General features: G+C 37.6%; 1 protein-coding gene across 1 annotated transcript; it reads left to right on the forward strand.

Moving 5' to 3' along the window:
- Positions 1-3,398: 3,398 nt before the first annotated feature.
- SCG2 (secretogranin II) lies at positions 3,399-9,037 on the forward strand. Its single transcript, XM_019667816.1, has 2 exons — positions 3,399-3,608; positions 6,678-9,037. The coding sequence occupies exon 2, from the start codon at positions 6,692-6,694 to the stop codon at positions 8,549-8,551; it is 1,860 nt and encodes a 619-aa protein (XP_019523361.1). The 5' UTR covers positions 3,399-3,608; positions 6,678-6,691; the 3' UTR covers positions 8,552-9,037.
- The last annotated feature ends 3,166 nt before the right edge of the window (positions 9,038-12,203 follow it).

A 12,203-nucleotide genomic window follows, 5' to 3' on the forward strand; every position in this document is an offset into this window, starting at 1 on the left:
ATCTTATCTCTGGCTTAGTGATAAAAAAGATTTATAGGTTTTCTTTAATATATTATATTGTACATGTTCTAAAAGATTTCATGTCAACAAAAAGGTTGGTTTCTTTCTATCATCTATCCATCTATCTATCTATCTATCTATCTATCTATCTATCTATCTATCTAGATATATCCATATCCATCTATCTCTATCTATTTATATATAGATAGATAGAGATAGATAGATAGGGTGCAAAATATGTATACACATTTTAAGAAAGGAAAAAACTATTTAAAATTGTAATACAATGAATGATGCTAGGATTCATTTGATTAACACCATCTTTTGAGCAAATGTCATGCTACATATTGCTACTGTAATTCAACTGCAAAAAGTAACACATAGATAACATCTCTTAAAATGGGTATATTTTTTGACACCCCCAGTATATACATAGTGATTTAACTTCTCCAAATAGATTTCTATCAGAGAAAATAGTTTCCTTTCGACCTACTGGCCAAAAATTAATGACTTCTAGGGATATATTAAATATAGCTCTTTGAAAAATCTATAAAACACAGGCCACTGGTAAATAGAATTTTCCAAATTCAATAATTACCATCTTGTTTGAAAAGCATTATAATATACCCCATAGCATCAGGGAAATGATCTAATGTTGACTCTTGTTTTCCATTTTTGCTGCCCTAGATAGGAGTCTGGCCTATGCTCTCAGGGCAGTAACCAAAAAAAGCAATTGGGACAACTCCTGAGGATTTTGGTCAAAGTGACTACATTCTAGACTTGGATCTTTAATGATTGGATCCATGCCATCTTCATTTCTGTATTCCTATCATGTAACAGAGGGCCTAAACCATAGTCTTTATTATGGAAATACCTTTGGAAAGAGCTAAGTTCAAATCCTACCTCTACCAAGTATGAGTGAAAGAACTGTGGCTGATTAACTTATTTCTGAGTTTCCGTTTCTTCACCTGCAAAACAGAGATAAAAATAGCTATCCATCATAGTTGTCATGAGGATTAAATGAAGTTGGTGAAGGTCTAAGTACAGTGCTTAGAACATAAATAGTAAGTATTTATCACAGTATGTTATAGTAGGCAGGAATTCAGTTACCCAAATATGGCTCATTCTATGCCCACCCTTTTAGCTGATGGAGCCAGTCCATTCCAGCGGCTGCCTCCTGACATCTCACTTCTACTAAGAGTTTTTAAATGAGGTCTTTTATGGATTTTTGAATGATTAAAGACATTCTCAAAAAGAGGTTGACTTTGGAGTCTTTGAAGGAATAGAGATTCTAGTTCTTGTCAAAAATGTTCAGTTACGTGGGGGTGACCAGTTAGCTCAGTTGGTTAGAGCGTGGTGCAGATAACACCAAGGTTGCAGTTGATCCCTCCCTGCATGGGCCACTGTGAGCTGTGCCCTCCCTAAAACAGTCAACTGTGCCCTTGTAGCATGAAAGCAACGTGTAACCAATGGCCATGGCTGTTCTCCAATACAATTAAAAAAAAAAGTTCATTCCACATATATGAACTAAACAGGTCAAGGGTGACTTTCTTGAGGGCTGTTGAGACCTATTCTGAACAAACTCAACCCTTTAAGAGTAGCCTTGTAGAATTTTCTGATCTTCTGGGGTTGAGTTGATACTGGTTAGTTCAACTGACCACACAGAACTACTGGAACAAAAATAGATCAAACTCAGAGTGGCCTTTGTCAAAATTTAAGAAAATGTTATCATGTATATAAAGCTAACAGAGATATCAGCAAATGAACTGGCATCACGGAGGTGGTACTTGGGAAATACAGCTTATTCAGGTCTCTTAAACCTAGCACTTGATTATGCTCTAAGAACCCATCATGAAGCATGAGCATATTGGGTGAGTTGGCCATAGTTCTCCAGCCTGATCCTGTATGAGTTCCATGTCAACCCATAGTCTGGCTCATTTAGGAAAATCGAATATCTTCACCTGGACACAAAAGAGGGGAAATCAAAGGCCAGTTTTTTCAAGATTGTTTTTTCCCCCAAGGTTTTAACCTATTCCTATTTCTTTGAGAAGTTCAAGAGTACTGAGATTTACCTAGCATAGACATCATTTTTATAAAACATGGTAATAAGAAAACTCAGCTGAAGCTTCTTTTCCCAGGAGGTTTTCTTCCTCTTGAATTTTTCCCTTGAATTTCTAGATTGAACCAACTGGCTCTCCACAATGCTCCCCAAAACAAACACTGCTGGCTAAACTCCTTCTTAGTGCTTTCCAGGGTATGTCAAAATAATCTATTTGTCATGTCCACTAAAGGGTCTTCAAAAACTATATATATAGTTTATATTATTTATATATATCATTCACCTTTTTTATCTGGCACTTAGTAGGTTTGCAACTTATTGAGTGGATAAATCAGTGGCTGATTATTCATTAACAGAGATATAAAGGGGTCTTTTAAATAACAAGATTCTTTTGCATACTTAAAGTATATTTCAAATTATATAGTTTTTAGAAACTCCTATCTTTAATGAGATACATTTAAAATGTATACTTATATAAATTATTAAAATATAAAATCAGGCTGCCTGGAAAAGCTCAACAATGATTATGAAGTTGGGAGTTAACTACTATATTTTTCCCTGGATTGGCCACATTTGTGGAAGGTGTTCAATTTACCAGATTCAACACGAGATAGAAAATATTTATAATCCAACTTCCTCTCAATTGCTAATGAATTTCAATTACATATGTGTCACATTCTTTTTGTAGCTGTGAAAGAATTTATTCATTTTTTTCCTTAATGGAAGTATTTTCATTAACACTCAACTTCTGAGCTTCCCTTTTTGAGATAAGACATTGAAAAAAGATACCAACTGATTCATACAGAATTATCAGTGTTAGAACTGAAATCTTAAGAATACTCATTTCAAAATTATACTGAAGCTCTAAAGCAAAGTTCCAAATCATTAGAGGCTTAAAGTTTACTCTCATATAAAATAAGAAAACTTTCTTTTTTATTCAAATAAATTAGTTTAAAAATAATGTTGCATGTGGTGATATGAAATACGACTTTTCATATTCGTAGTGTGTCTTCTGTTCCTCCTAGAGCATGTCGGGGAATGGTAATAGAATTTCTTTGTGGGCATTGAAAAAGAAATCCTTGACTGGAGAACTTTCTTATAATGATGACAATAACAACAGCAACAAGAAAACCTTATCACTAGATATTATATAGAATACAGTCGAGATTATATTGCAATTAGCCATGTCTGTCTGTCAGGTTTCTTTCTTTCCGAGGGAAATTGTGCAGAGTGTTTTATTGGAAGCCTCAAAGATCTTGATGAAAGAAAAAAGAAAACTGCAATTTTTGCCACAAATAGACAGGTGGCGTAAGCAGGCAGCATTTTTAGAAAAAAATGCATAAAGTGATTATTTTCTCTCGGGTTCTTTGAAAAAGCTCGCTTGTGCTCGGGTTTGTGGCTGAGCAAAGTGACGTCAGTGTGGCAGTGCGGAGTCAGGCGCAGCGGCTCCCTATAAGCCCAGGAGCTGTCCGGGTGCTGAAACGGCCGAGCAGCACCGAGCGGACCCGCCGGAACATGCTCTGGACCTTCTCTGCCATATAAACAGGAGGTGAGACTGCTTTTCCCTTTGATTTACTGGAAAGTGCTACATTGCTTGTTCTTTCTTTAATTCCTAGCTGAGAAGAAAAAGATCGTTCGACAAGCTCACATCTATAGAATAACTGAATAGCAACCTGCTGCTCATCAGCCAGTGTAAAAACACTGTATGTGTATATAAATATGTGCTTTAATCTATGATTTATACAAGTTGCTGTTGGATATTTATTAACCATAATGTTATTTAGACAGTTATATGTCAGAAGCGTGAAAAAGTTAAGAATTTTTATGTTAACACTCATATTAATGTAAAGTTAACCAAGCCTGGTATTATGTTTCTTTCCTTGATTTATTGTTTTTCCCCCCTAAGAACCAGATACAAAGCCAGGGGTATAATTTATATGCTTAATATTTTTAACAGTAGGTTTTCAATGATTTAAGAGCTGTTAAACACATTAGTCATAGAGGGAACCAATTTTGGAATTATTGTTTTCTTTGACATTTACCTTGCAAAGGTTTAAAATTAACTAACTATTGTATATAAATTTCTTTTCTAAATTGGTATAGTCTGAAAGGGCTTACAGTATTTTATAATTTTAGCCCCAGAAATGGAAGATGAGAATGATCTTGAACATAGGCTTCTTCCCTTATTCAGGGTAAAATATTATCTTGGGTTATAGGTTGGATATGACCATGAATTACAGAGAGATGGTACCATTGAACACATGAGGAAAGCATTCATAACCATATAAACTACTATTGTTATGCTTTGATTGAAAAAGGATGTATAATATTTTGCTGAAGATTTTGAATGGGACAAATGTTTCTTTTTTCTGTATCCTAACTAGTTTAATTGCTTATATTAAATATATCCACCTGCATTTGTCAATGTTCCAGTCTAATTTCAATAGAAAAGACATTTTAACTTATGAGGCTTTAGTCCAAACCCTACATAGGATACCAGAGCTTTTGAAACCATCTTAAGAGCTGCTACCCGAGAAAGAAAAATCTCTTGTCTTCCTCAAAGGCAATCACTGTGTCATCCAAACAGAACCTTACAAATGACCGAAGGGAAGCACTTGCTAGTGTTTTAAATAACTGCATTGAGTATTCTGCCCCAACTCCACAGCTAAGCCCACTTACAAGATAATGATTTTAAATATAAGCACATAACTCACATGTTAAAAATACTTCAGGACGGTGGTTTAAAGGAAAATACGTTTATTAAGGTTCTTAAAATTCCTATTTCAAATGCCAATGTTGAAAATATATTACTAAAGCTAAATTAATCTTTAAATAACATAAAGAAGAATGTATAATGTACTTTGATTTAAAACTCAGAGTTTATAAATAAAATTTCTTGTAGTAAACATTGATTCATAGTAAATATTTTAGAATATTTGTCTGACATGCCTTTAGAGATTTTTTTCAGTAAATTAAGTAGCCTGTTTAATGAGAATCATTTTAATAAACATATGCATTTGTGCTAAAGAAATTTCTATAACTACAAATGTTTGGGGCTCTAAAAACTGAAACATTACTTAAACACCAATATGATCTAGTAAACAAAGATTATTTTCTATAATTGATATCTAAGCTAACAGAAAATTGTACCCACATGGCTTATATATCACAGAACCATGATCCAGGTAAGATGTCATGAACAAACTTGTAAACTTCCTTTACATTTATTTTATTTGCAAAATTGCAAGTATTAAAATAGTTTTTCAATTTAGCAATGCCAAATGTAAAACACATAAGAACTAATCCCTGTGTTAATTCATATGTGAGATAATAAGGCAGTGGAGAAAAAAATGAATGAAAATTTTTAAGTAGGAAGAATTCAACACATTGTCTGTGTATATCTAAACTGGGAGTTACATAGTGGTTATTTTAAGTGTTTTTTTTTTACAGTATGAGTCATTTAAGATTTCACAGGTCCACATTAAAATAGACACAGACATAAATTCAAGCTGAATCTGAACACTCACAAGTTCAGAAATAGACTGGTTAAGTAAATTTATGTTCTCTCTGTAGCATCTGTTATTATTTACTATATGCTCTTGAGGGCTGATGAAAAATATAACCACAATTGCATTTTGCAAGAAAGTGACAATAAAATTTTTAGAAGAAATGTAGAGTACTGATATTTTAAAACACGTTCATTTATTATTTTATGTTTATATGTTTACATAGAAAGAAACTTCTTTGGGTTAGCCTACTAACTGGGACCTGAGACGACCTATGTTGTGGTGGTTATTATGGATAGACCTTCCAAAATTAATAGGTGGATTTTGTGTCAGAGTAAGTTATTTCTGAAAAATGTATGTGAGTAGGACTCACCCACAAGGTAATTCAGTATGATTGACATTAACACTTTATAATACGTAATAATGTCACTGCTGCTGTATTTCTACAACAAAATTATATTAACAATTTAGGAACTAAACCACATGTTTTTTTGATACAACTGTAAGGAAATAATTTAGTGTGTGTATGTGTGTGTGTGTGTGTGTGTGTGTGTGTATGCACACATGTTTTAAATCAAGCCAACAAATCTTTTTGCCAATGATTTCAATAGGAATGTTATACAAGATAACTGAAACTCATCTTGGAAAGTCTTTTTTATAGAGAAATAATGCATACTAAAAACAAAATACATGTTTTATAAATTAAAAAATAAAATTAGAGAAACCCCATAGCAGTGTTTTTGTTATTATTTCAACCAAGTGAATGCCATGCAAATTTGATGCAAATGGGTAACAATTTTGCTAGATTTCTTTGGTTAGCTTGTGAAGATTATATAGGAAATATTTATGGATTTTAAAAAGAATCACCCAGGAAGCATTTTCTCAATCCATTGAGACTTTGCTTCCTGGCAATGGCTGTCAGTTTGGCTCACATAAACTCTTATAAGCTTTTTTTTAAAAAAACAAAAACAAAAAACAAGTCACCCAAAGTTTAATGTGAAGTAATCTCTGCTATGTTTCCCTCCCCACTCCCTTAATGGTCGATTACTTCTTTTGCTTTAGTGTTGTCTAGTGTGCTTCATTTGTGTTAACTCATGTCTTCTGTCTTTAAGGAAATCTTTCAAACATGGCAGAAGCTAAGATTCACTGGCTTGGAGCAGCCCTGTCTCTCATCCCTTTAATTTTCCTCATCTCTGGAGCCAAAGCAGCTTCATTTCAACGAAACCAGCTGCTTCAGAAAGAACCAGATCTCAGATTGGAAAACGTCCAAAGATTTCCCAGTCCTGAAATGATCAGGGCTTTGGAATACATAGAAAAACTCCGACAGCAAGCTCACAAAGAAGAAGGCAGCCCAGACTATGATCCCTACCAAGGTGTCTCTGTTCCCCCTCAGCAAAAAGAAAATGGTGATGACAGTCACTTGCCAGAAAGTTCAAGGGATTCCCTGAGTGAAGATGAGTGGATGAGAATAATACTTGAAGCTTTGAGACAGGCTGAAAATGAGCCTCAGCCTGCACCGAAAGAAAACAAGCCCTATGCCTTCAATTCAGAGAAGACCTTTCCAATTGACATGCCTGATGATTATGAGACCCAACCATGGCTGGAGAGAAAGCTCAAGCACATGCGATTTCCTCCTATGTATGAAGAGAATTCCAGGGACAACCCCTTTAAACGCACAAATGAAATAGTGGAGGAACAATACACTCCTCAAAGTCTTGCTACGCTGGAATCTGTCTTCCAAGAGCTGGGGAAACTGACAGGACCAAACAATCAGAAGCGTGAGAGGGTTGACGAGGAGCAAAAACTTTATACCGATGATGAAGATGATATCTATAAGGCCAATAACATTGCCTATGAAGATGTGGTTGGGGGAGAAGATTGGAACCCAGTGGAGGAAAAAATAGAAAGTCAAACCCAGGAAGAGGTAAGGGACAGCAAAGAGAATACAGAAAAAAATGAACAAATCAATGACGAAATGAAGCGTTCAGGACAGCTGAGCCTCCCGGATGAAGATCTCCGAAAAGAGAGTAAAGATCAACTCTCAGATGATGTCTCCAAAGTAATTGCCTATCTGAAAAGGTTAGTGAATGCTGCAGGAAATGGGAGGTCACTGAATGGGCAACTTGGGGAAAGAGCAACCAGGCTTTTTGAGAAGCCACTTGATTCTCAGTCTATTTATCAGCTGATTGAAATTTCAAGGAATTTACAGATACCCCCTGAAGACTTAATTGACATGCTCAAAACTGGAGAGAAGCCAAATGGATCAGTGGAACCAGAGCAGGAGTTTGAACTTCCCGCTGACCTAGATGACATCTCAGAGGTTGACTTTGACCGTCCAGGCATGTTCCAAAATAAGATGCTCTCCAAGAATGGTTACCCCAAACCACCTGGTCGTGCTGTGACAGAGGCCCTACCAGATGGGCTCAGTGTTGAGGACATTTTAAACCTTTTAGGGATGGAGAGTGCTGCAAATCCAAAGCCTCCCTATTTTCCCAGTCAGTATAACCGAGAGAAAGTTCTGCCGAGACTCCCCTACGGTCCTGGGAGATCTAGGGCAAACCAGCTTTCCAGAGGTGCCTGGATGCCAGATATTGACAACAGACAAATGGCCTATGAAAACTTGAATGACCAGGATCAAGAATTGGGAGAGTACTTGGCCAGGATGCTAGCTAAATACCCCGAGATCATGAATTCGAACCAGATGAAGCGAGTACCCAGTCAAGTCTCATCTGAGGATGACCTACAGGAAGACGACCAAATCCAGCAGGCCATCAGAGAGCGTTTGAATCAAGGCAGCTCTCAGGAGACTGACAAACTGGCCTCAGTGAGCAAAAGGCTCCCTGCGGGGCCCCCGAAGAATGATGATACCCCAAACAGACAGTACTTGGATGAAGATCTGTTAATGAAAGTGCTGGAATACCTCAACCAAGAAAAGGCAGAAAAGGGAAGGGAGCATATTGCTAAGAGAGCAATGGAAAATATGTAAGCGGATTTCACGAAATGCCCCACTTCCACTCCTCCCGCCCAAGGAAACCCCAGCATTTCTCTTTAGTGTGTTGACTTCTATTCTATTAACACTGTAATACCTTTAAATGATGTACAGGCAGATGACTCCATTCCACTGGGTGTCTGCTTCACTTACTCTGAGTTGTTCTCTTGTGTATTGATATGTGCAAATGTTATGACTTCTGGATAAACAAAGTAATTATATCCCTTATTTAAGAAAGATATCTATGATAGTGTTTAATAGTGTATCCAATGGTTGTGGCATTGTTCATGCTCACCTATGATAAAGAGTGTCATAATTCTCTTGAAAGTTTTTAATATTTATTGAATTATTTTGTTACTGTCTGTAGTGTTTTGTGGAGTACTGAAGCAAAAAAAATAAAGCATTATAAATATATAGTTTTATTTATAAGGCCCTTTCTATTGTGTGTTTTACTGTTGATTAATAAATACTATTTCTGGACAACTGTGGACTCTTCATTCTAGAAAACCAGAGACAATGGCCATGGAGCAAGCAGTATGGATCCAAAAGAAAAAATCGTTACCTTCCACAGCCAACCCAGGTAAGAAATAATGAATTGTAAATATATGATCATACTATATGCTGGTGGAATGCAACATCCTCTAGCAGCCCATTACCTAATGCTTGCATAAGGTTTCCCTCATATATATGACTTATGGAATATTTATGGCCTTTTGTTGTCATATTTATACCCTTGATTTCTATAAATAAAAACATTTAAGTCTCCCATATTCATAGCCAGCGTTGAAAAAAAAAAAAGAGCTGTGTACAGGGCAATTCAAAATGACTATAGACTTGGAAACAACCTACCTATTCCCAGGTCACTTTGGTCCCCAGGATACAAGGCTTCTGCCTCTTTTGTAAGATTTGAGAGGGACTAAAGGACCCCATAATTGACTGTCAGGTAGGTGAATGGGTGCAGGCACAGTGGGAACACGCCAGCTTCTCTCTTTCTAGCTCTAATCCCAAATGGGCTAGGTGGTGCATAATTGTTACAATGTGCATTACTTCCGGGAGTGGGGATGATATTAGCACCCTGACACCTCAACAGGGAATCAACAAGAACAGCAAAAGCAACAGCATCAGGAACCTAGATAGAGCAACAAAACAACAATGTGCATGAAAAAACAAGGAAATAAATAATAGTTACTATTTGTTGAATGTTTATTTTGCATCAGCCACTATACTCAACACTTCACACACTTTACCTCATTTGATCTCTACCACTGTCAAGAGTCTCTTATCCCTCTTTTACATCAGGAAAAATAAAACTTAGAAAGGTCAGATAACTTTCCCAGAGTCACCCAGCATAATGAGTTACCAAAGCTTAGGTTCTTAACTATACACTCCCTGGGAAATGCCCTTTTAGCTGAGAGTTGGGACTTTGGAGGTGAGATGGTGAGAAGCTCATGAGGTATGGGTCACTGTGTGTGTGTGCGTGTGTGTGTGTGTGTGTGTGTGTGTGTGTGTGTGTGTCAGGGGCGGGGAGGGGAGGCAATCCTTGAATGGTCAGAAGGTAACAAGAGGGCCTGCATACTTCCTTGAGGGACAACACTGAATGTAGGGTTTCTTACTTTATAATTTTTCCCAGACTCTTTTCTGCCCAATTATTCCATGCACTTCCATGGAACTCTAAAATCTTTAAGTGGGAGAGAATTCACAGGTGCATTACCTCTGCAGTGTTGCTAATAAGTGGTCTTTAATACTTGCAAGGTAGAGAATCACGACCTCATAAGACAGTACTATGAATTGAAGATTATGGAGAGAGCCAGGATACTTGTGAGACTTAAGTTCAGGTCCATATTCACATGCCACGATTTGCTGATGTCCGCATACACCTTCTGCCCTCTGTATAGTCTCTTCAATTTTCTATTTCATGCAGGAAGTCACTCCTAGTATATGAAATCAACCCTGTGACTGTTTCCGTGCGAGTCCTTAGCAGAAATGAGAACTATGCACATGTCTCCACCCAACAGAAACTTGCCCTATGGAGAGGTTAGGAAGTGAGAGCAAGTAACCGACACAACACAGCTGATGAGGGTGCAGGCTGGGAGCATACACGGATCAGTGGGATGCCAAACCCCACATCATTCTGAGACAATGGGATGCTTTTCTCTTCAAGTCTCAGTTAGGCTTGAAATTCCAGGATTCTCAAATGATGACATTGCAGGCATCAAGACTGGCAGCTGGGGAGGTATTTAATTTGGGATCTATATTCTCTGCCTGACTTCTCTCAGGCAGCAGTCAGCAACATCTTTGCCTTATTGTAATACCATGGTATCCACAGCTATTGAGTTATCAGATTTATTTATTTCTGAGCCAAAGATTTCCTTTTTTCATAAGTGCTTTAGTACATGGTTCACTAGCATAAGAAATAAAGCCTTAAGTACCATTCGAGGACGTGGATGACAAATTAGTTGGGATTAGGGCAGCACTGCCCTTTTCCCCGCCCAGAAGCCTCTTTTAGCAGAAGTCAAGGGGGACCTTGAGCCCTCCAAGCAGATGCTCTCTGCAGGCCACCACTAGAAGGAGAGAGAAGCTGCCTGTGCCCTAAGACTGACCCCGCGTGGGAATCCACGCCTCTATCAGGAGGCAGAGAGGAGCCTAGCACTCTGTATGGTTTTACCAAGATCCCCACCTACCAACCCTTCCCCCCCCCAACACCCACAGCCTCTTCTACCTACCTGCCTTGGGGACAATTAGGACAAACAGATGATGCCCTTCATAACAAGTTTTCCAAATTATCTCCCATTTCTCACACTCATCCCCCCTAAACTTTGTATATCACCTTTTTGGACCCCAGTTTCTACTCTTTCTCATAATCTATAACATTGCTAATTATGCTTTTCATACTCAAGGTCAGCCATCGGCAAAATCTCCCGCATCCTGAGCCTCTTTGGTGAATATTGTTTTACTTCCTTGCTGTAAGGCAAACTGACCTCTCCTCTGAGGATGCTGCTGCCTCTGAAATTCTCTTCCTTGACTCTTTCGGCTGCTTATGGGACATTTTTTCATTCTGTTTTTTTTGGGAGGTGTGGTATGTTAATGTACAGCTTTGTTATTAATGTGGATTATCTTAGATGCAAGTCTAATGAGATGTATCAAAAACATAGAGGTTCACAAAATCCAAGTAAAGGTCAAGCCAACACTTTGGACATCCATAACAGCTGGAATAACAGACTTGAAAAAAATTATAATATGTCTGACCTATAACATTGTGTAAGTTTAACGTGTACACTATTTTGATTTGCTACTTTAAATCTCATGCTATCAGCCACTACCCCACCCATTACCTCTCACTATTGCAGTCATCTACTGCCCCAGGTTACTTCCCCTCATGCACTCAAAAAAATGTAGCTCCCACTCACGGTTACTTTTTAAAGCACTGTCCCCGTTTTCATACTTGTCAATTTCAATATCCACAAAGATGGCCTCTCTAACACTTTCCAGACTCCATCCTCTGTCAGCTATTTACTTGCACAGTTATGCTTTTGATCTTTTCCTTACTATTAACTTCGACCCACCCTAAATCTAAATTCTACACACTTCACTCTAACAACCACTTTCTGTATTCCCACTGTACTCCCTCTAGTGCCCTAGTTCCAATAAG

The sequence above is a fragment of the Hipposideros armiger genome, unplaced genomic scaffold (assembly GCF_001890085.2).
Source record: "Hipposideros armiger isolate ML-2016 unplaced genomic scaffold, ASM189008v1 scaffold_507, whole genome shotgun sequence".
NCBI lineage: Eukaryota > Metazoa > Chordata > Mammalia > Chiroptera > Hipposideridae > Hipposideros > Hipposideros armiger.